This window comes from Periplaneta americana, chromosome 13, assembly GCF_040183065.1.
Source record: "Periplaneta americana isolate PAMFEO1 chromosome 13, P.americana_PAMFEO1_priV1, whole genome shotgun sequence".
Lineage (NCBI taxonomy): Eukaryota > Metazoa > Arthropoda > Insecta > Blattodea > Blattidae > Periplaneta > Periplaneta americana.
Genome location: NC_091129.1, coordinates 1,693,554 through 1,721,445, shown reverse-complemented (window position 1 = coordinate 1,721,445; position 27,892 = coordinate 1,693,554). Strand labels below are relative to the sequence as shown.

At 34.9% G+C, this 27,892-nt stretch overlaps 1 protein-coding gene across 4 annotated transcripts in view; it reads right to left on the bottom strand.

Annotated features, from left to right (window-relative positions):
* pdm3 (pou domain motif 3) overlaps positions 1–27,892 on the bottom strand; it is a 1,106,201-nt gene that overhangs the window by 632,684 nt on the left and 445,625 nt on the right. For all 4 annotated transcript variants that reach the window (XM_069842807.1, XM_069842806.1, XM_069842809.1 and 1 more), the window contains exon 3: positions 15,010–15,024. In XM_069842807.1, the coding sequence (XP_069698908.1) occupies positions 15,010–15,024 (15 nt within the window). The remainder of the gene's footprint in view (positions 1–15,009; positions 15,025–27,892) is intronic.

The following is a 27,892-nucleotide window of genomic DNA, read 5'->3' as shown; positions in this document are numbered from 1 at the left end:
ATCACCAAAGTTCTTATTGGTGATTGTTCATATTTTCGCTTCTCGATTTTATGGGATATTGTCAACATTTCAGTTCGCGATCCATCATTTGCCTCTGTCACTTAACTCTGTGTGTTTTAATAAACTTCATTTGAGCTATTCGTTTTAAATGCATCTATAACGATGGTTTATACAGTTTTATTCATACATTTCACTCACACATATTTAATTACATGTTTAGTGTCACATATATTATGAGCGCATGTTTATATTTCCGTTACTTGTTTACATTTGACACTTTTTATGTTGTGTGTAATCAAATATATTCAAATTATATAAATTCATTAATTTAATTTGTAGCCGGACACCCGAAGTGGTGGCAGAAAAATATCAAGGGAGCAAAAAGTGATCCTCGTTGGTAAAGCTCTAATTGTAGGGTTATATATGATTAATTTACTTTATTCCTATTAATATTCGACTTCATTCATTATACAAGGCATGCAGATGCTGTCTCAAGGCGTAGGCTATCCAAACAAATATCGTAACACAGCTATCCTCACTTGTCTCAGTTAAAATCATTCGAACAATTTTCTTTACACATTTAAAACGTTTGCTGCAATATTTGTTTACTGCGACTTCAATATCACTTAAGGTACAGTATCAGCATCATTGTCACCACGACAATATAATAATAATAATAATAATAATAATAATAATAATAATAATAATAATAGGAAAAGAAAAAAGAAACGTAAGGGGCAAAAGAACATAACAGATGAAAGAAGATATTAAGACATATAGACTAAGTAAATCATATGCGAAGACTAAGAGGACGACAGAAAATAGAGATTAGCGAATGCTGGGTTTGCAATGAAAGACCTGCTCTTGGGCAGAAAACAATGAATGAATACTAATAATAATTAGTGGTAATAGTAGCAGCAGAGGTAGTAACAGCAGCAACAGCAGTAGTAGCACTAATGTTGACAGTAGTGGTAACAGAAGTAGTGCTAATTGTAACAGTAGTACCAGTAGTCGTAGAAGTAGGACTACTAATAACAGTAATTATAATAGTATTTGCGGTAGCAATAGTGGCAGTAGTAGTAGTGTCTGATAGTAATGATAGCAGTAATGGTAGGATGGTCTAGTAGTAATAGTAGCAGCAATGGTAGTGGTGATAGTAGTCTGGTAGTAATAGCAGCAGTAATTGGAGTAGTAGTAGTAGTAGTAGGGCCTGGTAGTAATAGTAGCAGTAATGATAGTAGTAGTAATAGTAGTAGTGGCAGTTGTAGTATGCTACTAATGATAGTAGTAGTAGTGGTAGTTGTAGTAGTAATGGTAATAGGAGCAGTAGTAGTAATAGTAGTGGTGGTGGTAGTAGTAGTAGTAGTAGTAGTGGTAGTGGTGGTAGTAGTAGTAGTAATAATATTGGTAGTAGTAGTAGAGGTAGTAGTAGTAGTGGTAGTAGTAGTGGTGGTAGTAGTAGTAGTGGTAGTAGTAATAGTGCTAGTAGTGGTGGTAGTAGTAGTAGTGGTAGTGGTAGTAGTAGTAGTATTAGTAGTGGTAGTAGTGGTAGTGGTAATAGTGGTAGTAGTAGTAGTATTGGTAGTAGTAGTAGTACTAGTAGTGGTAGTAGTACTAGTAGTGGTAGTAGTAGTAGTAGTGGTAGTAGTAGTAGTACTAGTAGTGGTAGTAGTAGTGGTAGTAGTAGTACTAGTAGTGGTAGTAGTAGTGGTAGTAGTAGTAGTACTAGTAGTGGTAGTAGTAGTAGTACTAGTAGTAGTAGTAGTAGTAGTAGTGGTAGTAGTAGTAGTACTACTAGTAGTAGTAGTAGTAGTGGTAGTAGTAGTGTTAGCTATGAATCAGTGGATGTTTTGTACGCTTCGATTGTACGCGGTGATGTGAGCTCCACTTCCCTCTGCTTTTTTTGTCCATATGGGACGGCATCAACCTAGCCTATATTTCAAGCAGGACCTACTCTGTTTCTATTCGTTATTCATGAGTCCAGATATCAGCATCCTGTGCGATCTTTCATTTTCATTAATACCGACATCATTTGCAGCACCTTTTGTAACTTTATTTCTTTTTCCTACACTTGTTATAATATACATCTTACTACGACGCACGAAAATTTCTTTTTCAAAGCTCTGATTACACTAGTCAACAGGAATTTTGTCACAAGAGTGAAAATGGTCATTTTAGATCACTTTTTGTGTGCTGATAATGGATCTGAACTTGGAAATTTTCCACCACGTACCATTTAAGAGGAAAATTGAAAAAAAAAAAAAAAAAAAAAAGTACCAAAGAACTTGGGTATCGAACTATGGACTTTATTTAAACGATTACCCAATATATTCATACGTTTTATAACTTATTGTTGTTTAGAATATGGTAGAAGTGTATTTTAAGGAATAGGTTCTTTCAAATGCATGTGTCTGCATTAATAAGGTGCGTAGTGGGTGATATAAGCTTATATCTGTATTACTTTATTTCTATATGGCGCTAGACGACAGAAAACACTGCGATGCTGGGCTTTTAGAGTGAAATAGATTGAATTTTAAGATCAGTTGAAAACTATTGTATCGCTGATTTTAAGTGTTTATTTTCGCGTTCATTTACTCTTTCTCAAAATGAAAAAAATCTCGTCGTGAGTGTGTAGACAGATTTTGTATGTAATGTGAAGAATTTACGGCAATATCGCAGCGCCGACCTGTATCAGATAAATTAAAACAAACATATTACTGCTATTTTCAAGGTAATGTGTGTGATGAGGACAAATCGTGGACTCTGAGGAGATTTTAAAATTGTCGCCTCATTGCTCAAACTTCGGGATGGATTCACAAAATACTGTTGCTTTCTCCGTTTATGGAATAGTAGAGCGACTGAGAAACACTATATAGTGAAAGGCTGACCTCCCACAGAAAGATATGCCCAAGGAGACCATAATATCAAGTATATCCCTTTAGTAAAACCGAAAAAAGTACTGCTCCCTCCTTTACATTTCAAGTTTCGTTTACTGAAGAATTTCGTTAAAGCTACGGATAAAAATGCAGAAGTTTTTGCATATGTAAGAAATATGTTTCCGAAACTCAGTGAAGCTAAAGTGAAAGAAGGAATTTTAGTTGGCCCTCAAATTAAAAAACTTTTGAAAGACGAGAGCTTCCAAAAAAATTAAGTGGTGAGGAACTAGAAGCTTGGAATGCCTTTGGAAGAGTTGTTAGTGGGTTTTTAGGTAATAATAAAGCTGACAATTACCAAGAACTCGTGCATAGTTACAAGAAGCTTGGTTGTCGAATGTCTTTCAAAATACGCTTTCTACATTCCCATCTGGACTTTTTCCCATAGAACTAAGGAGCTGTAAGCGATGAACAAGGGGAAAGATTCCATCAAGATACACACAGAATGGAACAACGATTTAAAGGATGATGGGATTCTGGTATGATGGAGGACCACTGTTGGTTTTTATTCAGAGAAGGTGATTCAAACTACAACAGTAGCTGTAAGCAACTAAATATATTTTTAAAAAATCTAGCTTGAAGTCCGAAGCAAACTTTTTGTTGAAAATGTGATTTAGAACAGATAAATTCCTTTTCATTCTTAGGACGTAATATATCATACGAAGGAGAGAATGATGTAAGCAGAAAAATTAACAAATTTTTACAAATATTAGGACTGCCAAACCATACCCTAAAACCAAGTTTAGTACAGAAACATTCCAGAATAAAGCTATATAAAACCCTTGCACTACCAACTCTCCTCTATGGAAGCGAAATTTGGGTTCTGAAACAAAGAGATATCAGCAGATTAAGAGCAGCTGAAATGAAATATCTGCGACGAACTGCAGGATACACACTGCGGGACCACAAGAGGAACGAGGATATACTGCAGGAACTCAACATGCAACCATTAGAAGAAAAAATTACAGAATACAGAGATTGATGGCTTGAACACATTTCTCGTATGGAAGCTGGCCGGACACCCCAAGAAATGCTAAAATACTACCACGACGACCTGGACGTCCACAGGAACGTCTATTGGAACCGAAACAGGCCAACAATGGCCTAATTTCGTGCCTGGAATATGATAATTTATAAACCTTTAAAAATTATAGTTCATTTGATCAAATTTTAAATTAATATTTTTAATAGGAAAAAAGGAATATAATGCTACTTTTTCTTATTGTAATTATTTTTTATGCAGCGTTATTATTTTTCTGTGAAACATCAGTGCATTTTGTGTACAAATTTTGTATCTTAGGAATTTATTTATTTTCCCTTTTGTCACACAAAAATGTTATGTGTTACAGATTTTTCGCTACGATTTTCGTAATCACCAGGGACGATTTAGTAATAGTTAAAATTTGTTGACTAGTGTTATTTGTCATCTTTTTCGGTAGAAGTCACCATACTGCATAGCAAGGAAAGAAAAGTACTGATGATCTGTACTAAATATTATATCCTATGTTCGTTCGTAGAATTAATTTCAATATGCCCCAATATTTATTGAAATGTACATAATTCTGCGTCTTGAATTCATAATTTGACTTCGAATTCTCTGTAACTGGAATCTTACAGTTCCTGCCAAGTACTTAAGACGTGCAAAACGGTATAGAACCCAGGAAAATTATTCTCTATTCGGAATGAAATCCAAGAGCAAATTAAAGTCTACATATAATATGATGACCAAGCTGCGGATTTTTAGGCACTAAACACAGTTGAAATAGGCAGGCAAAAATAGGCATTCAAAATTCTAAAATAGGCATTTAAAAAGCCAGTAACAAATTTCTAATTCTCAATGGCTAACACGACCATAGCGTAGCATTATACACTACTTCCTATAGGTATGTCATTATGGCAGTGAATAACTAAATATTCGTCCAAATGTTGTAATGAGAACTGATGTCTATTATCTGTAAGAATGTTCTTAAATTGGGAGAAACTCCCTTCCACTTCACACGAAGTGATGGGGCAATACTTCAGGGATCCAGTCTCAGCTGGGGACCAAACCAGTGGGAACGCAGTAATGTCAATGTATTTTCCAATCAGTGCTTCTGATGACTTTTGCTTTGGCATATCTCCACGGTATACTTCACGTATTATAGCAGAAAACTCAACTCCATACTCAATTCACAAACTCACAAAGCGGATACATAGTTTAAAACAACTACCCTAGTCAACTACCACAATGATTCATGCGGCTTTCGAAATACATTTTTTCTTATTGGTTGATTTTAAATTAATCGATTTTTCCGCGCTCTGCTGGAAGTAAAACGTAACACACAGAATTGTCGATAGTTCTACTGTATATCACTTCCCTCTGCTAGATAAAAAAGAAACAAATTACAGATTAAAAAAATATGGATAGAACGGTCAGTAAATTCAAGTATAATATATAATACGGATATTTAGGCAACTTTTAGGCATTTATAAGCAAATGGGCATTTACAAGTGAAATAGGCAATTATAGGCACTATAGAATTCGCATATAATACTCACAATGTCTGAAAATGTATATGTAACCTAAAATCTTCTGCCTTCAGGTTAAGGATTAAAATAGGTATATAGGCATAAATCCGCAGCTTAATTATGACTTTCTTTCAATGTCTTTACTTTTATATCTGTCTCACCTGATTTTTCCTCTCTCCGGTAAAAGAGACAAGCTTTGACCGGTATATTACCGATATAATAACACAGCCATTGGAATCGAACCCAGGTTCCCAAGTTACTAAAGCTCTCCACCCTCCCCCAACCCCTTCGGTGAGCAAACAATGCGGTGTCACACTAGCTATGTGAGCGACCACATCCACTGTTTTCGTACAGCGTGTCGCCAGCCATGCTGGTAGCCCACCGTCGAATTCCTGCCCTCGCTTTCTCGTCATTGCAGGCGTTAATTCCACACGTGGCTTTTCGCGGTAACAAGCTTCATGTATAAATATTTTATAGCATTGCTTTCCTTACTTAAAATTCCATCATTATTTTATTTAAATATAGATTTGAATGTTAAGCTTGTACTTGCCATTTGGGAAAAGGAAACTGTTCCAGAACAATGGAAGGAGTCCATAATCGTACCTATCTTTAAGAAGGGCGACAAGACTAACTGTAGTAACTTTCGAGGAATATCTCTTTTGTTGACGTCGTACAAAATTTTGTCCAATATTCTTTTGAGAAGATTAACTCCATATGTAGATGAAATTATTGGGGATCATCAGTGTGGTTTTAGACGTAATAGATCAACTATTCACCAGATTTTTTGTATTCGACAGATAATGGAGAAAAAATGGGAGTATAAGGGTACAGTGCATCAGTTATTCATAGATTTCAAAAAGGCATATGACTCAGTTAAGAGAGAAGTTTTATATGATATTCTTACTGAATTTGATATTTCCAAGAAACTAGTTCGATTAATTAAAATGTGTCTTAGTGAAACATACAGCAGAGTTCGTATAGGTCAGTTTCTGTCAGATGCGTTTCCAATTCACTGCGGGCTAAAGCAAGGAGATGCACTATCACCTTTACTTTTTAACTTTGCTCTAGAGTATGCCATCAGGAAAGTATAGGATAACAGAGAGGGTTTGGAATTGAACGGGTTACATCAGCTGCTTGTCTATGCGGATGACGTGAATATGTTAGCAGAAAATCCACAAAAAACTAGGGAAAACTCGGGAATTTTACTGGAAGCAAGTAAAGGGATAGGTTTGGAAGTAAATCCCGAAAAGACAAAGTATATGATTATGTCTCGTGACGAGAATCTTGTACGGAATGGAAATATAAAAATTGGAAATTTATCCTTTGAATAGGTGGAAAAATTCAAATACCTGGGAGCAACAGTAACAAATATAAATGATACTTGGGAGGAAATTAAACACAGACTAAATATGAGAAATGCGTGTTATTCTTCGGAAACTTTTATCATCCAGTCTGCTGTCAAAAAATCTGAAAGTTAGAATTTATAGAACAGTTATATTACCGGTTGTTCTTTATGGTTGTGAAACTTGGACTCTCACTTTGAGAGAGGAAAATAGGTTAAGGGTGTTTGAGAATAAGGCGCTTAGGAAAATATTTTGGGCTAAGAGGGATGAAGTTACAGGAGAATGGAGAAAGTTACACAACACAGAACTGCACGCATTGTGTTCTTCACCTGACATAATTAGGAACATTAAATCCAGACGTTTGAGATGGGCAGGGCATATAGCACGTATGGGCGAATCCAGAAATGGATATAGAGTGTTAGTTGGGAGGCCAGAGGGAAAAAGACCTTTGGGGAGGCCGAGACGTAGATGGGAAGATAATATTAAAATGTATTTGAGGGAGGTGGGATATGATGATAGAGACTGGATTAATCTTGCTCAGGATAGGAACCAATGGCGGGCTTATGTGAGGGCGGCAATGAACCTCCGGGTTCCTTAGAAGGCAGTAAGTAAGTAAGATATGAATGTACAAAAAAAACCGTTCCAGTAATATGAACGTTTTCCGAATTGGTGTAACGTACGAAGCTAACAAAGACTAATACAAGAGATTGCAGAGATGAGAAGCCACAAGTGAAGATCAAACTGTAAGGATAGATGCTGCAGATAATCGAATATACAACGAACACATGAATCGTGACCGATTATATAGTCTCTCTAAACACGAAAGAAGGAATTCTTAATAGTAAAATGGAACAGGATGTTAACCTACTTTAAAGGAAGAATAAGAAAGTACTGAAGTCTGATCCTCTGCCTGAGATTTGTGGTGCACAAAGCGACTGTGCTCCACTCACTTTCCCTACAACATCTGCAACCATGTCAACAATTCTCTGCTGCACGGTGTTGCAGAAGAATTGGCTTCAGTTTCTGAACAGCTTGAGGTGTACACAGTTACAGTGCAAGACTTGATGAACTCCTCACGAACAGAGAATGGCTTTTCCATTCTGAGGGAAACCTAAGAGAAAGATTTCAGAAGTGACTTTCCAGTAGGCCTAGTTGTAGGCATAATCTTTTCCTTCTGGTTTTTTCCCCAGGATCTTTTCAAAAAGTGTAATATTTTATTTAAGACTGCTCTGTTCCGAATGAGTATGTCCAGAACACAAGATTTCATATCATAATTATTAGGGACCGGATTTTTATGTAATATAAAGGTGTGACATATGTACATGTTTATGTAAGAAAAATAAGCTGAATATGTACCAAAATATGTAAAATCATGAAAATATTTAGTATCAATATCTGGCAGGTATTGGATAAGTAAGACTCTCCAGTTGTGATTTCATAGAGCACCCTACTTTTCTACCGCACACTTGACACATTACTATTTTTCCATCTGTAGTGAAAGCTTCGTCCATCGCAATCCATGATTTTATATTTGTCGTTAGGGTTGAAGATACAGGGGCCATTTTAGTTAGTTAAAAGCAGTAGATAAACTCACTTGCACTTTATACTGTTAAGTACTAAAACTAGAGAACTGAGTGAAATGAATGACACAATAGTACTGCAAGCACTGTTTCGCTTTACTGGATTAGGAGAAAATAAGAGGAGATGTGGGACACATGCATTTTAGCTGCTCCCTGTAAGAAACAAAGTATCTACTAAACCTCAAACTATAGGCATTTACAAACTGTTGTTTGAAAAGTGACATTCCTGTTTCATTCAGAAAGTTAGGATTATTCCAGCCGAGAACCATACTTTCTAATTGTTCGGAAAATCCCGTTTCCGTATAGGTCTACTAAATTTAAAGTAAAGAGGTCAAGCAATAACCTGAAAAGCTATTTATTTCAATCTTTCGACATCTTTCCAGTTTGTTTCTTTATTTCAGGTTCTTTTCAAAAGTCGGCTACTTTATTGCGGCTCATGCCAGACTTGACACGGGTTTTCCCTGGAAGGATTAGGAAGAGGGTGGGTAAGGTTGCAAATTGCATGGAACGGCTTGTTAAGACGTGTGCAGAACAATTATAGTTCGAGACAAATCATGTCGTCGTCGTCCCACTCCACCGCATGAAGGCAACGCTACTTTCTCAGTGATTTTTACAATACAAGGGAATTGTATGAGAAAGATTGCCTTTTGTTCAATCATATTTACAGTGGGTGGTGTGGGGTGAGTGACTCTATTACTTCCTGGAACTAAGGACATTATGTTTCGTCCCGAAATATATCATTTCTTGGGTAGGTAAAAAGGCTTTTTAAATCTGTGTATTTCAAATTGTAAACTTTCCCAGCAGAATTTTTTTTTCCTTTTTAGAGAAGTAAAAATGGATAAAACCCCTAAATATGTAGATTTATGTAATACCAAGCCATAATATGTAATGTGGGGTAAATATGTAAAAATATGTAGTATCAAATTTTAATATATTAATGGTAATTACAAGATTCGCAAAGATTAGTTGAAAGGAATATATAATATGTAATTACATAGAAATCCGGTCCCTAATTATTATCATCCATTAACAAACAACACATAGGCTAATGTCCGTGGTAATGTCGCACTTCATTCTCAGGAGCCTTAAAGAACGAAACTGTAGGTAATCCTTGTCATTATACTAAACAAATTCTCCTTTGATCTCGTTTTCCTTACCACATCCACACACGTCATCACATTGCGTTTTTCGACTAATTTATTATGATCCCAACGCACTCGTACTTCCTTCAACTGTTTTTATCCTTTCCAACATTCTCCACTTAAAAGCTCATACTATTTCGTTTTTAACTTTGTTGGGATCACTTTGTGATCGATAAACAGAAAAACAATTCCTATCTAACTCCAGAGTTTTTACTGACCTGCCCTTTAAGCTGAAGAGCCGTTCGTCCATCGAATTCAATTTTCCCTATTCTTTCGCTAGCGAGTTGCTGCCTAGGCACAAACACGTGTGTTTATAGCCATTGCAGGAACATGTTGAGTCTTTCAGAAAGATGACCGTCTGTTTGCAGTTGACAGAGACTTGCAGGCTGAACTAACTGTTGGTATAAAGTTACCAACTATTGTGACGACGTTTCATATTCCAGCTGTTGTGGGAAAGGACCACAAACGTTGAATTTTAAATTTATTTCTTCAAAATCTACCACAAAGTCCTGCACAAAGCGGCCATATTTCCGTTCACTCGGCAATTAGACATTTTTTGTTCAGGGAGATCGTGAAGTTTATCGCAACAAAATTAAACAAGTATGTGAAGTTACAACATTTTATTTTGAACTAGGCACTTTGACTTAGCGAATTACCGACGAGATGAGAACTCTTGTGATATTTGAATAAGACTATTTCGCGAATGTATTGATAAATAATTTATTACGTACAGAAAGAGATTATAAAGGGTGGCGCGAGAACGGGAGATTTTGAATCGATTAGCTAAGAGTTAGGGCCTATACCTACTTGAAGTTTGTAAGATTGTGATACAGCCTTAGGTAATGCCATTTCAGTTGCCAGGAGGATATCTTTTCCCTCAGATGAATGAGTTCGAAATTTACAATTCATTTTAATATATCAATATGCCTGGTAAATTATTAATAAGTATTTAATGAACTTAAATCTTAAGGCATATAAACTTGCAAATGTTTATTTGCTATTTAATAACAATATATGAACGTTTTCGCCGTCTAGGGCATCTTGAGATATAACAAAACATATTATCTGGACCTATAATAGTATATTATGCAAACAACAAGGAAAATAGAGAACAATATATGTGATACATGAAATTCATGAGCTTTATGTAGATATAACATGAAACAGGATGAATATTGAGATAATCTTTGAATTTGAACTTAGACTGGACGAATGTTTTATTTTATACATATAGCTCATGTTACAATTAATATACAATGTTTAAAATTTGTCAATGATGTTAATTTTAAAATTTACAATGGTGATAATAAAATATTTAAAGTAATCATGGCTAAAAGTTTTCGTAAGTTACAAGATAGTATACGTAGTTAATGTTCGTGTGTTTTGTAATTATTTCACTTAGAGAGGCCGTTGGCATTTGAATGAATGTTGTTTGACGTTGATGACTACTTTACAATTGATATACAGTGATTAATTTAGTCAATGTTAAAATTTAAATTTTATAATGAAGATAATAAAATATTTAGAGTAATCATGGCTGAGAATTGTCGTAAGTTCAAGATAGTTTTCGTGGTTGATGTTGTGTTTTGTAATTGTTTCACTTAGAGGTCATTGACTTTGAAATGGCTACTCTGATGTGATGACATCCTATTACGTGTTCTCAGGTTTATTGAAGTATAAATGAAGAAGTTCTATAAATTTGTATGTACTGGTGTTGGTGTGTTGGATGTTTTAAGAGAACTGAGGCCTAGATAATCGTGTGTATTGGGGCAAGATTATGAAAGGAACTATTGAAAGGCGTATCATGATCAATGTGAATAGGTCTGTTTTAAATTGCATACAGTGGATTTTTAAAGTTTAATAAATTTTCGTTGATTATATTTTGATCTTTATTATGGTAGTAGGCAATGAAGAATTCTTCTGCTGCATTTATGAATTTATTGTCATTGTATGTTTTTAGGATACTTAATGTGTTCTGGTGATGACCTAATTCATGTCCAGTATTAATTAAGTGTGTTGCATATTTTGATTTTTCTCTATTATTTTTGAAATCTTTGACATGTTCCGTATATCTTGTTTTTATATTGCGTTTAGTTTGGCCTATGTATTTCTTACTGTATGTGTGACATTTAAGCATATATATGCCTTTGCTATTTAATTTATCTATAGGATTTATTGTGTTATGGATATTATTGTTTAACTTATTATTTGTTTTGAATGCTATGTTTATGTTTTCTTTATTAAAGAAGTTTTTTAATTTGTTAGATATGTATTTATTGTAAGTGAGTGTTGACCAAAATTTTGATTTATTATTGTTTGTTTTTATTAAGGTAGTGTTTGTCTGTCGTTGTCTATTGTTTTCTTTTTTCCGAATTAATTTTCGAATAAGGGTTTTACTGTATCCGTTATCATTTGCAATGTCTAAAATTCTTTGTACTTCTTTTTTATATTTAATTTTGGATAATGGTATTTGTGTTAATCTATTTATTAGGTAATTAAACATACTTTGTTTTTGGTGTGTACGTACCACCGCTATCTGTCGACCTGCCAGATTTGAGAAGAAGGATTGCTGCTGTTGTTGAGTGTTTCACTCCTGACATTCTTACCAGCGTTTGGAACGATTTCGAGTGTCGGCTAGATGTGTGCCGTGTGACGAATGGTGCTCATGTTGAATACTTATAAAGTATAGTATGAAAACTTGGAGAGTTCCTCTTTAATCTTATGTAAGGTTTGTTTTTATATATCACAAATGAGAGAAATTAAACAACATTGAAAACTCCTATAATCATTTAGTAGTAGTATTATATTACAGTAGTATAATGTGCTTTTTCAAAGTAATGTGCAATGCATTCCGAATCCCAATATGAGCTAGCAGGCGTCCTTATAACTGGCTTAACATAATCGGACTGCCTCTATCATAACATCACGATTCCTCTCTCTCTTGTACAATGTTTCTCTCAAATCTATAGTAAATATGTATTCTATTCCAACCGTATTAAATAATCAATTTCCCTAACTGAAACTCAATTCTACTGTTTTTGTTCAGTGTTAGTTTGCTGTTTACGTCGAGTTATACACCTAGGCCTACTACTTACAAGGAGAGGACACGCTCTGTATATCACCGAATGGAATAAGATTGTGTGACATGAAAGTACAAGACGCACTGTTTAAAGTCATACCTCATATGGGTGGCCAATGACCCCTCGTTTTGGAAATATTGGCTATTGTTTGTGACATACTTCCGATAGGTGCCTAATAGGGAAGCATTAGACTGTGTAACGGCTTAGCTCATATGGTTGGATGCTGAGTTGTTATCCAGGCAGCCTAAGTTCGAATCTTAACTGGTCGTATTTTTTTTTCTTTTAATAATGATTAATTGTGTGGCCACAGTAATCTATTCACCTACATCATATTTCTCAATATATTGAACGCTTCATCATGTTTTAAACAAATTATAACTAGCTAACATTGTATTGTAAAGGATAAACAATGAAATATTGCTCATGTAGGCAGGTAAGATGTCACTGGTGTCTGTTCTGTTTCTGTAGCAGCTATTCCACTTCATTGTGTCCCGATTCATTATGATGTCATAAAAACACACAAAACATACATATTTCCTGCACCATGCACAGCAAATGAAAGAAGGTTGTCCACAGTCACACACATTTTTCCACACTTCTGCTGCGAAACAGACATCCTTCAAATTCACAAACACTTCTCGTTCGTTTATTAATTTTGATGCGAACCACGCATATTTCAACATGGCTTTGAATATAGGAGCTGACACTTGAAAGTGAATAAAAAAATTAATAATAATAATAATAATAATAATAATAATAATAATAATAATAATAATAATAATGTTATTATTCGGTTGAGAAGGTCTTATCATCCAGTCTGCTGTCAAAAAATCTGAAAGTTAGAATTTATAAAACAGTTATATTACAGGTTGTTCTGTATGGTTGTGAAACTTAGACTCTCACTCTGAGAGAGGAACATAGGTTAAGGGTGTTTGAGAATAAGGTGCTTAGGAAAATATTTGGTGCTAAGAGGGATGAAGTTACAGGAGAATGGAGAAAGTTACACAACACAGAACTGCACGCATTGTATTCTTCACCTGACATAATTAGGAACATTAAATCCAGACGTTTGAGATGGGCAGGGCATGTAGCACGTATGGGCGAATCCAGGAATGCGTATAGAGTGTTAGTTGGGAGAGCGGAGGGAAAAAGACCTTTGGGGAGGCCGAGACGTAGATGGGAGGATAATATTAAAATGGATTTGAGAGACGTGGGATATGGTGATAGGGACTGGATTAATCTTGCACAGGATAGGGACCGATGGCGGGCTTATGTGAGGGCGGCAATGAACCTTCGGGTTCCTTAAAAGCCATTTGTAAGTAAGTAAGTAAATAATAATATCAAGCTTTAAAAAATGAGAAGACATTAGGATTCGAACTCAAGTTGCCTGGATGACAACTCAGCATCCAACCATATGGGCTAAGCCGTTACACAGTCTAATGTTTTCGTATTGGACACCTAACGGAAGTATGTCATAAACAATAGCCAATATTTCCAAAACGAGGGGTCATTGGCCATCCATACCAGGTATGACTTTAAACAGTGCGTCTTGTACTTTCATGTCACAAAACCTTATTTAATTCTGTGATATACAGAGCGTGTCCTCTCCTTATTAGTGTTGCAATGAACAGTCCAATGGTAATGGTAATGTAGCTGTTGTTAGTACACACGAGAAGCGGAGTAAACTGGAAAAGGCATCAGTGAATCAGCAAACAATCCATTAACCGTCCAATCCCACGTTCAGTTGCAAGGTACGCATAAACCTATTTTATGAAATCACTGTGACTTACACAACGTAAATATCCTTCAAGGTTTTAATGGGACTCAGATTCGATTATTTTGAATTGGAACAGCCTAATGCAGATAGTTTAAATCCCGCACTCACAACTATAATTTATTTTTAATCATACTTGCACGGACGTAGAACCGTGGATATACAAATAATATCCTGTGAAATTATCAGTCAATGTATTACTAACACCACATAATTAAATTAATTATAGTGAATAAACAAAGCTTAATTTGTATTACAGACTAATATGGCTGCATCACAACGAACGATTGTGCAATATCATAAACAAATAAGGTGTTATTAGTTAATTTAATTGTATTTTGAAACGCTCGCCTGACTGCATAATTAAAGAGTATAAATATAGCTTAATAAGTATTATAAAGCAATGTATCTGCATTACCGGCAGAGGGAGGCATTACGAAATATCTTCTCATATAGTTAATTTACATTGTGCAACGGGAGCTTGACGCCACCTATTTAATGAATTAACACTACATTAAAATATTGTTCTAGTGTAAAAAATGCTCTTTTTGATGTAGTATAATGTGTGTAATGAACTACGAAAATGAAAGAGTAAAATATTTAGTAACAACGACAGTTATTATTGTTGCTGTTTTTATGTAACACTCACCTCAGCCGATGGAATCTGCAACAAACGAGAAAAAGTAATCAATTAATATCAGTTCTTATTTAAGTAAAATATCTCACATTGCTAGAAAATGAAAATTCACAAGAAGCAGTACTGCCAATCTACTATAGTTTAAAATTGTATGGACTATTTCGTTTATATGACGTCATTCCATTTTCAGCCAATGAAGTGTAATAAAATTTTGAATTTCAACCAATCACAGTCATACATTGCGATAATTTCTGCAGCTCGATTTATCACTATCAATTTATCGCATGGTCGTTCTTTTGTTTAGTCAGTGTCGTCAACTGTTTCCACGTAAATCGATGAGCATGAATCCATTGTACTAAATAAAGTGCGAAATCCTACTTCCACATCTACATCTTTATGTTCTAATTCCATGTCCATTGTATCTAAAGAAAATGGCACTCCTTCAAAACAATTGATCATTTAATTCATGTATTAATAATGCTATTTGTAATTATACTATACAATGCTTAAATTAAATTATGATTTCAGCAGATAATGAAAACGTATTTCTGTTATAACATGAGAAAAGCACAATACATGCAATTAACATTTTTAAACCTGTATTTCGCTTTTCTCAATTGGTATTACTGAATAACATTCAATTTCTTTATTGAAGTAATCGTTACTCATCTGTTTCGACTTCACAATGTCTGAATAGGTTAAGTATTAATAAATTTGTAATTATTAACATTTTGTGAGCGAATTTTAGGGATATATTATTTACATTTTTATTTTATTCACGAAATAGTCCTAATAAATGTCACTCGAGGTCTGAGACTACTAAAGATAAATATTTCAAGATGATATGAATGGAATACGATATTTGTAAATGCTACGATCGTCCTGGACAAGGACTGTTTTCGCAAAAGAAAAGTCTGTGGACTACGGTTTTGTTTTATGAAAATCACAGTCCTATAACATAGGAATATGGCGTTTTTCTCCACTAACAACTAGTTCTGTAGATGACCGCTATAATATGCTCACCGCATGCTTGATACCTCAAATTTCCATTCTTTGGTTTATGGTTCTTTTCTTCTAAACCCTTCAATTCTTCATATTATAATACTTGATGTCATATTGTTTTCTTCCCCTGACATAATTAGGAACATTAAATCCAGACGTTTGAGATGCGCAGGGCATGTAGCACGTGTGGACGATTCCAGAAATGCATATAGAGTGTTAGTTGGGAGACCGGAGAGAAAAAGACCTTCGGGGAGACCGAGACGAAGATGGAAGGATAATATTAAAATGGATTTGAGGGAGGTGGGATATGATGATGGAGACTGAATTAATCTTGCTATGGATAGGGACCGGTGGCGGGCTTATGTGAGGGCGGCAAAGAACCTTCGGGTTCCTTAAAAGCCATTTGTAAGTAAGTAAGAAGTAAATAATTTCATGTAATTCGTTACAAATATAGTTGATATGCTTGTTCCTTTTCAGATGTTTATAAATTATGATCCCTAAATTTAATGTTTAACCTCGAAAGACTCATTTATCATTGGTCAATTTATTGCAGCTAATTAAGGAATTGTTGTTTGATGTTCATTCGGAATAATGTTCATCTCCTTCATGTTTGTATAAATTCGTATATTTTAAAATATCAAGGGTGTCGTTCTCCTTTTACGACAAAATTGTAACTTTATCTTTTAAAAGAACAGCTAATTTTAAAAAAATTTGCTCTCAGATATTCAGAGTAATTATGTCCTTTTAGCTGTACGTGAATTCTATTGTCCTGCAAAGTTGAAAACCAGTCCTGTGTTAGGGACATAACAGTGAACATAATAGTAATACTTTGTTTAAGCTAAATACTTTAAATATTATGGATTTTTTTTATTAATTTGTCCTATAGAATAATCTCTGTAATGTTGACAATTAATATTTGAGGAGAAAAATTCTCTCTGTAACGTTGACAATTAATATTTGAGCGAAAAATTCTCTCAGTAATATTGATGATTAATATTTGAGGAGAAAAATTCTCTCAGTAATATTGACAATTAATATTTGAGCGAAAAATTCTCTCTGTAATGTTGATGATTAATATTTGAGGAGAAAAATTCTCTCTGTAATATTGACAATTAATATACGAGCGAAAAATTCTCTCTGTAATGTTGATGATTAATATTTAAGGAGAAAAATTCTCTCTGTAATGTAGACAATTAATATTTGAGGAGAAAAATTCTCTCTGTAATGTTGACAATTAATATTTGAGGAGAAAAATTCTCTCTGTAATGTTGATAATATTAGAGGAGAAAAATTATCTCTGTAATGTTGGCAATTAATATTCGAGGAGAAAAATTCTCTCTGTAATGTTGCCAATTAATATTTGAGGACAAAAATTCTCTCTATAATGTTGACAATATTTGAGGAGAAACATTCTCTCTGTAATGTTGACAATTAATATTTGAGGAGAAAAATTCTCTCTGTAATGTTGACAATTAATATTTGAGGACAAAAATTCTCTCTATAATGTTGACAATATTTGAGGAGAAAAATTCTCTCTGTAATGTTGACAATTAATATTTGAGGAGAAAAATTCTCTCTGTAATGTTGACAATTAATATTTGAGGACAAAAATTCTCTCTATAATGTTGACAATATTTGAGGAGAAAAATTCTCTCTGTAATGTTGACAATTTATATTTGAGGAGAAAAATTCTCTCTGTAATGTTGACAATTAATATTTGAGATGAATGGCAGTTGACACTAGATATATACGTCAACATGTAAGGCTAACTTGGAGTCAGGCCACAAAGGGAAACACTGAAGGAGGAAGGTTCGATCCGGTGCTGTGGATTGAATTCGGCGTAGCTCAGTGGTCAGAACGCTTGGTACAAAGAACCAAGGACCCGGGTTCAATCCCCGGCGCCGGATCGAATTTTTCTCCTCAAATATTAATAAATATTTTAAGTTGACTTCTCATATGTTTCGTTCATGTATCACAATGCCAGCAAAATGTTTTCTCATATCGATTGTGTGTAATGTACTTTTAATTTTTGTAAACCTCGCTTCCATACAGCTCACGTGGAAGAGTCATTCTTTCATAAACCATTAATGTGATTTGTATCATTAAATATCTTAGGGCCAGTATCAATGTAACATACAATAAACTGTACGCTACAAACAAATTGCCTGACTGTAAATCTGATAAATGGAACTATATACTGTATCTCTAAACTGGGCAATTATCCTCAGCTTTAAGTTAGCTGACGATTCCTCATCGGATAGAGAGATTCAACTCCGACAGATCCCATATGACGTCAGAGTGGACTTGGCAGCTATTCTTCCCAGGCAGCTGGATTGATGCACTGGCCACGTGTGTCCCGAACGTGCAAGATTGCACAATGCTAATTACTCACTCTATAGAGAAATGTGTCCGTCATGGGTACACGCTACTGAATTTTGTAACTTTTACAATTGTCTAAATATCAGAATACATTTTTTTTTACCACAAGTTGCCTGTATTTCATTGTATATGTCATGTTTTTTAAATATTTTATTTATTTATTTATTTATTTATTCTGGTGTAGTTAAGGTCATCAGGCCTTCTCATCCACAACACCAGGAATACAAATACAATAATAGAATTAATAAACAGAAAAAATATGTATGGTAAGAACTTTCTTGTGTTAAATATTATTAACGTACCTTGTTAACATGTTTCGACCTATTTTCGGTCATCTTCGGAACTGGTCGTTGTTGTCTTGGCGCCTCTTGTTTCCTGTGTGGGTGCGTTCGTAGTATAGAGTCAAAGAGTGTATGTGTTTTGAAATTGAGTTGTGAGTTGAGAATATCGTTGGGGTGTGTTTTCGTGTGTCCGTATATTTCATATTGTTCTAGTGTGTTGAGTTTCTGGCTTTTGGTTGGATGTGCAGTATTTCCATGTCTGTGTTGATGTCTCTGTGGGTGTGGTTAGCATTTGTGATGTGTTCTGCATATGTGGAGGTGTTTTTGTAATTTTGTTATGTCAGTGATGTGTTCTTTGTAACGTGTTTGTCCTGTCTGTCCTATGTAGAAGTTGTTGCAGGTGTTACATTTGAGTTTGTATACGCCTGTGTGGTTATATTTGTTTGTTTGTATTGTTTGTGTGTTGAGATGTTTTTGTAGAGTGTTATTTGTTCTGTATGCAATGTTGTAGTTCAATTTCTTGAATGAGGTTGCAATTTTATGTGTGTTTTTGTTTTCGTATGTTAGTGTGATGTATTTTTTGTGTTCTTGTGTTGTGTTCTTCTGTTTTTTTGTGGTGTTGTTTTGTCTTGCGTATTTTGTTGTCTATTATGTTAGGGTTGTATCCGTTTTCTTGTGCTATGTATTTGATTGTGTTTAGTTCTTCGTTGTAATCCTGTTGAACCATGACCAACAACGATCAGTTCCGAAGATGACCGAAAATAGGTCGAAACATGTTAACAAGGTACGTTAATAATATTTAACACAAGAAAGTTCTTATCATACATATTCCGAAGTGACACAGTGTTAAAAGTTGCGTAATTAAGATGTATAGAAAAAAATACACTATATACAAAGTAAAGCTACACAAGACATAAAGAGAGAGAGAGAAAAACACTATAAACAAAGTAAAGCCACACAAAAATATACACAGGTTGCAGTCACACAGACTTTAAATGAGTGATTAAGTATCATAATTAATTGTATCCTAACTAATTAACTAACATAAACAAGAAACTTGCAATTTTAATCTAGATTAAAAAATAAAAAGAAAAAAACACAAATCAATACTTCTAGCAATACCGAAAAAACATTAACATAATGAGATAAAGAAAATATAATTGAAAATTAATTAATAATTCATTAGTAACCATGTTAGTCGCAGATAAATAAAGTTAATGTTGTTTTCTAAAGCTCAGCACGTAGCCAACATACCGTTCTACTGAATTGTGCATTGGTTTTATTGAATTTTAATAGTTAAAGTGTAGAACAAAGTTGGAATTATTGTCTTCTAACACATATTACAAAAATTATAACCTTAGTTTGTTTAAGTATACAGTAAAGACAATTCACAATTCTGTCCCTCTTTACGTTGTGTAGAAAACTGCATTACAAATAGTTTAGAGGAAAAATGATTTACAAGGCATGGAAATGTTGAAAATTTGATTAGCGGATAATTGAAATAAAAGTTTCGTGGTCACAATAATATTAGTATCAGTTTCTTCTAATGATCCTACTGCTACACTGAAGGTAGTAGAACATGTTTTTTATCTGCTACCTTCACTTTGGCCCATCTACATTCACTTTTCTCCTCTTCTTTGATACAGGTTTGGCTCCAATGGTACTTTGTTTATTCCTAGCCGTAATGTTTCCTAGGGCTAACCTCAAAATTCTTTATTATGTTTACTAGGTTTTTAAACCTATATTTACACCTTATACCTATGATCAGTAAAATTGTGTATAACTATTTACACTACAAACAAATAAATATAAACAATTTTCATTTCATTTCATTCATTGTATTCCATAGATCTTACATTAACAGTGAAGCTTTAAGATGTGTAACAAGTCAAAATTTTACAAGATTACAATTACTTACTTACAAATGGCTTTTAAGGAACCCGAAGGTTCATTGCCGCCCTCACATAAGCCCGCCATCGGTCCCTATCCTGTGCAAGATTAATCCAGTCTCTATCATCACACCCCACCTCCCTCAAATCCATTTTAATATTATCCTCCCATCTACGTCTCGGCCTCCCTAAAGGTCTTTTTCCCTCCGGTCTCCCAACTAACACTCTATATGCATTTCTGGATTCGCCCATACGTGCTACATGCCCTGCCCATCTCAAACGTCTGGATTTAATGTTCCTAATTATGTCAGGTGAAGAATACAATGCGTGCAGTTCTGTGTTGTGTAAATTTCTCCATTCTCCTGTAACTTCATCCCGCTTAGCCCCAAATATTTTCCTTAGCACCTTATTCTCAAACACCCTGAACCTATGTTCCTCTCTCAGAGTGAGAGTCCAAGTTTCACAACCATACAGAACAACCGGTAATATAACTGTTTTATAAATTCTAACTTTCAGATTTTTCGACAGCAGACTGGATGATAAGAGCTTCTCAACCGAATAATAACACGCATTTCCCATATTTATTCTGCGTTTAATTTCCTCCCGAGTGTCATTTATATTTGTTACTGTTGCTCCAAGATATTTGAATTTTTCCACCTCTTCGAAGGATAAATCTCCAATTTTTATATTTCCATTTCGTACAATATTCTGGTCACGAGACATAATCATATACTTTGTCTTTTCGGGATTTACTTCCAAACCGATCGCTCTACTTCCTTCAAGTAAAATTTCTGTGTTTTCCCTAATCGTTTGTGTATTTTCTCCTAACATATTCACGTCATCCGCATAGACAAGAAGCTGATGTAACCCGTTCAATTCCAAACCCTGCCTGTTATCCTGAACTTTCCTAATGGCATATTCTAGAGCGAAGTTAAAAAGTAAAGGTGATAGTGCATCTCCCTGCTTTAGCCCGCAGTGAATTGGAAAAGCATCAGATAGAAAATGACCTATACGGACTCTGTTGTATGTTTCACTGAGACACATTTTAATTAATCGAACTAGTTTCTTGGGAATACCAAATTCAATAAGAATATCATATAATGCTTCCCTCTTAACAGAGTCATAAGCCTTTTTGAAATCTATGAATAACTGATGTACTGTACCCTTATACTCCCATTTTTTCTCCATTATCTGTCGAATACAAAAAATCTGATCAATAGTCGATCTATTACGCCGAAAACCGCACTGATGATCCCCAATAATTTCATCTACGTACGGAGTTAATCTTCTCAAAAGAATATTGGACAAAATTTTGTACGACGTCAACAAAAGTGATATTCCTCGAAAGTTACCACAGTTGGTTTTGTCCCCCTTTTTAAAAATAGGTACAATTATGGACTCCTTCCATTGTTCTGGTACAATTTCCTTTTCCCAAATAGCAAGTACAAGTTTATAAATTTCGTTATATAATGCACTCCCACCCTCTTGTATTAATTCTGCTGGAATTTGATCGATACCTGGAGACTTGTACTTTTTCAGATTTTCTATCGCAATTTCGACTTCTGAAAGCGTGGGTTCGGGTATAAATTGCTCAGCAGTTTGTATTTCAATTTTGTCCCGATCATTTCTATTTGGCCTATGTACATTTAGTAGTTGCGCAAAATAGTTTTTCCATCTGTTTAGGATTGATGGAGAGTCTGCAAGCAAGTCACCATTCTCATCCTTGATCACGTTTACCCTTGGCTGATATCCGTTCTTAAATTCCTTTATACCCTTATATAAATCTCGAATGTTTTTATTCTTACTATTTGTTTCTACCTCATTCAGTTTTTCCTTCAAGTAACCTCTCTTTTTATTCCTAAGTGTACGACTTGCTTGCCGTCTTTCATTGAAATAATTATCTCTCTTCTCCTCAACTGGATCCTGTAAGAATTTCAATTTTGCCTGTTTCCTTCTTTCTACTACCATGCAACAATCTTCATCAAACCACGGTTTCTTTTTCCTAGTTTCATAATAACCTATGCTCTGCTCAGCTGCAATTTTGATACTATCTCTGATATTTTCCCACACGCTATTAACATCTAATTCTTTCTCAACTTCGTCGGAACTTTCTAAAGTGGCAAACCTATTCGAAATTTCGACCTGATAATTTTGCTTAGCTTCCTCGTCCTTTAATTTCAAAATATTGAATTTAGTAATATTAACTTGTTGCTCTACTCGCTTGGCTACTGATAATCTTTCTCTTAATTCTCCAATCACCAAATAATGGTCAGAATTACAGTCTGCACCCCTGAAAGTTCGAATATCTACTATACTAGTATGTCTCCGTTTATCTATCAAGATGTGATCGATTTGGTTGTGTGTCAATCCATCTGGAGAAGTCCAAGTATATTTATGTATATCCTTATGGGGGAATGTTGTACTTTTGACAATTAAATTTTTCGATGTGGCAAAGTTGACTAATCTAACTCCATTGTCACTACTAATTGCGTGTAGGCTCTCTTTTCCAATAGTTGGTCTAAAAATATCCTCCCGTCCTACTTTAGCGTTGAAATCCCCCAATAAAATTTTCATGTGATATCTAGGGAACTGATCAAAAGTATGTTCCAATTCCTCATAGAAGCTATTCTTTATATGGTCGTCTTTCTCTTCTGTAGGGGCGTGAGCATTTATAACTATGATGTCGCACCATCTACCCTTAAGTACTAAATATGATAACCTGTCACTGATAAATTCGACCTTTTTTACTGCTGATTTTATTCTTTTATGAACAAAGAATCCTGTTCCTAATTGGTGATTATTGTTTCCTTCCCCATAATACAACAAGTAATCTCCTATTTGTGATATGCCATTCCCATCTAGCCTAACCTCTTGTACTCCCACGAAGTCTATTCTATATCTAGCTAGTTCTTTTGCTACTAATGTTACCCCTCCTGTTCTATAAAGACTAGTTACGTTCCAAGTGCCAAATCTCAAATCCTTATTCCTTTGCTGTGGTCGTGCCAGAGAATCAGTCCTATTCCGAGGCTTATTATAGGGATACGTAACAAGCTGTTTTTTTTACGGTGATGGGTTGTTAGCCCTTCGCCCAACCCCCAAGCTGGAGGACCACCCCTTATCGGCTGTCCACGACTGCTTATTCAATATATTCGCAGCTACCCTCCATATCTGGAGGCCGTCTCCTCTATCCGCAACCTGAGGACGCGCCATGCCGTGGTGATAGGGACCCACAATACATGGACAAGATTACAATTACAATTACAATTTTCTACAATTTTTTTTTACAATTTTTACATATTTTGGTGAGATGTAGTGAGATAAGGTGAGGCCCGAAGATTCGCCAAAAGATTATCTGGCATTTGCCTTACATGTTACATTATAATAATAATAATAATAATAATAATAATAATAATAATAATAATTATTATTATTATTATTATTATTATTATTATTATTATTATTTTTATTATTTATTTTAGCTGGCAGAGTTAAGGCCGTAAGGCCTTCTCTTCCACTCAACCAGCAAAAAGTGTATATACATATGCATGAACTTACAAAGAATTCAACAATTTGATTAAGTGAGAGTTACATGTATACAAGAGTTATTTACGAATTAAACAACAAAATACTATGAACTATTAATTAAACACTGAAATAAACTGTGTAGCAGAATTAAGCTAAAATACATAGAATGTTAATATATTTCAAATAATATTAGATAATAGAAAGAGATTATTATGAGACAATTTTAAAAATACAGCACTATCAGGATCATGTCTAAAGAATGAAGTAACAATGTAGTCAGTGATAGTTTAAATCAGTATGATTGGAGTGAAATGCTAATAAGGTTATCTTTTAAGCTGTTCTTAAAGGTGTTTGTTGTCTTGCAGCCCCTAATACTTTGTGACAAGGAATTCCATTGACAAGAGGTGGATACTGTAAAAGATGATGAATAACGAGATGTTCTAAGAAAAGGTATACGTAGCGTGCCAGAGATGAGTGATCTGGTATTTACGTCGTGGTTAGAGTATAGATAAGAGAAACGAGACGAAAGGTAATTTGGTGTTGAGGTGTGCAGAATTCCAAAGAGTAAAGACAAAGAGTGTAAAGTTCTGCGTTCTTTAAGTCGGAGCCACGAGAGACTTGCGAAGGACGGTGATATGTGATCATATCGTCGGATGTTGCACACGTATCTGACGCACATATTCTGAACTCGCTGTAACTTGACTGACAGTTCAGAACTTAGGCCACTTAACAAAACGTCACAATAATCGAACTGCGGCATTACTAGGGTTTGTACTAGGGTAAGTTTTAGTTGCTGGGGCAAGAAGTTTCTCAAGCGACTCAAACAGTGAATGGAGGAACAGATTTTCTTTATCGTTTCTTTAACTTGAAAATTCCAACTTAGATTATTATCAAAAAAGAAGCCAATATTTTTTACGACAGATGAATAAGGGATTAGCGTGTTGTTAAGGGTAACAACTGAAAGATTGCTGTTATTAAGAGAGTTAACTAAACGCTTATGTCCAATAATTATGGCTTGAGTCTTACTTGGGTTAAGTGCGAGTCCGAAATTGCCCGCCCAAGTGGAGACAGTGGCTAGGTTACAATTCAACTTGTCAATCGATTCATTGATCTATTGGGTCTGGAACATTATAAGAACTTTATCATTTAGAAGTACTATGTTTTTGTCACTGGGGAACATGTGCTTCGAATAAGCTAAAAATCTGTTGGCTATCCTGATTGTTTGTATAAACTGTATGAGAATTATATGCGTCAAAAGTTCCACAAGAAAATTACAAAGAATTATGACGATTCGTTTCGAAAATATAAAAAGACACTGTCGACAGTGAAACATTTCAGTTTCCACGCCCCAATTTAAATCCCATGCGTTGCAGGGCTATACAAAATAGCGAAATAGAAGCACATGTTCCTGGAATATCTGAATAAAAATTGCACTGTCCAATTTTTCATAGATGTACGTATATTTATAGCGGCAAATTTAAAATCATACAAAATTGACTTTTTTTTTGTCAAAATTCAGTAGCGTCTATGTTCCCCGAGGTATGACACTGCACCATAAACCAGGCGGTCAGGAGAATCCACTAATTATGAAGCTCGGAATATACAAGAAAAAGAGGACGAAATAGCAGGATCCTTGTAATGACAACAGAAGCAGTGTTCCGTGGACAGCAGCACATTCAACACATCCACAACAAATACCATAGAATATCCAGGGTGGATCCCGGTTCCTCACATAGAAACCCATAGCGTAAATAAAATGACTGACGGTTGACATCAGGAAGAAAAGAAGAGGGAGATAATTGTGATAGGTCAGTGTGGCAGGAAAGTGACAGTCATGATTAGGGATCAGAGTTTTATGTAATATCAAGGCATGAAATATGTACATATTTATGTAAGAAAAATAAGCTGAATATGTACCAAAATATGTAAAATCATGAAAATATTTAATATCAATATCTGGCAGATATAGGATAGGTAAGACTCTCCAGTTGTGATTTCATTGAGCACCCGACTTTTTTACCGCACACTTGACACATTACTATTTTTCCATCCGTAGTGAAAGCTTCGTCCATCGCAATCCATGATTTTATTTCTGTCGTTAGGTTTGAAGATACAAGGGGCCTATTTAGTTAGTTAAAAGCAGTAGATAAACTCACTTGCACTTTATACTGTAAGTACTAAAACTAGAGAACTGAGTAAAATGAATGACTCAACAGTACTGCAAGCACTGTTTCGCTTTACTGGATTAGGAGAAAATAAGAGGAGATGTCGGACACATGCATTTTAGCTGCTCCCTCCTACTAAAACCTCAAACTATAGGCATTTACAAACTGTTGTTTGAAAAGTGACATTCCTGTCTCATTCAGAAGGGTAGTATTAATCCAGCCGAGAACCATACTTTCTAATTGCTCGGAAAATCCCATTTCCGTATATGTCTACTAAATTTAAAGTAAAGAGGTCAAACAATAACCTGGAAAGCTATTTATTTTAATTTTTCAACGTCTTTCCAATTTGTTCCTTTACTCCAGCTTCTTTTCAAAAGTCGGCTACTTTATTGCGGCTCATGCCAGACTTGACACGGGTTTTCCCTGGAAGGATTAGGAAGAGGGTGGGTAAGGTTGCAAATTGCATGGGAACGACTTGTTAAGACATGTGCAGAACAATTATAGTTGGAGACAAATCATGTCGTCCTCGTCCCACTCCACCGCATGAAGGCAACGCTACTTTCTGAGTGATTTTTACAATACAAGATAGTTGTATGAGAAAGGTTTCTTTTTGTTCACTCATATTTACAGTGGGCGGTATGGGGTGAGTGCCTCTATTACCATCTGGAACTAAGGACGTTTTGTTTCGTCCCGAAATATGTCCTTTCTTGGTTAGGTAAAAAAGCTTTTTAAATTCGCGTATTTCAAATTATAAACTTACTCAGCACAAGTTTTTTTTTTTTTTTTTTTTACTTTTAGAAAAGAAAAAATGAATAAACGCCGTAAATACAGTATGTAGATTTATGTAATACCAAGCTATAATATGTAATGTGGGGTAAATATGTAAAAATATGTAGTATCAAATTTTAATATATTAATGGTAATTACAAGATTCGCAAAGATTTGTTATTTATATACGGTTAGGTTGAAAGGAATATAATATGTAATTACATAAAAATCCGGTCCCTAGTCATGCCAGTAGGGATGCTGACATTAGAGTGATAGTGTTGGTTGCAACAAATTAAGAAGCAAATGTAAAATCAATATCACGACCCAGTTGACAGACGCATCTGTTGATCACTGCAGTGAGTCAACTGCATGACTTTCTATTGATTGACATAAATAAAAGCAACAATTTGGTTGTTGTAGGCAGAACGCTCTCGATACGAATGAACCATCTGCAACTAGAAAGGGACCTGACATACGGCCGTGCCTGTAAACCTATAAGCCCTCCGTCTGCACTATATATACATACACAACCGTCCCTTGATTACATGCCGCGGACAATACGAGCATTATGTATGCATGTTATGTATAGACCGGCTACCAGCAGCAGCAGGACTAAGTCTTGTATTAAGCCCGTACACTTTCCAACACACGCGATGTAATGTACGTTAATTTATTCTGGAAATCTGATTAATTTTGCTCCCCTCTTTAATTTCGAACACTTTTTCCCCCTCACTCGTCGTTTCACGAAATGGAATTAAAAAAAATAAATTCGATTCAAATTAGATTAACTTTATTTTTGTGAATAGCTGCTACGCAACAAACAAATAAAAACACGCACACAATGAAATGAGATGGGACGGAACAAATGAAGATCTGTCTAACGCAG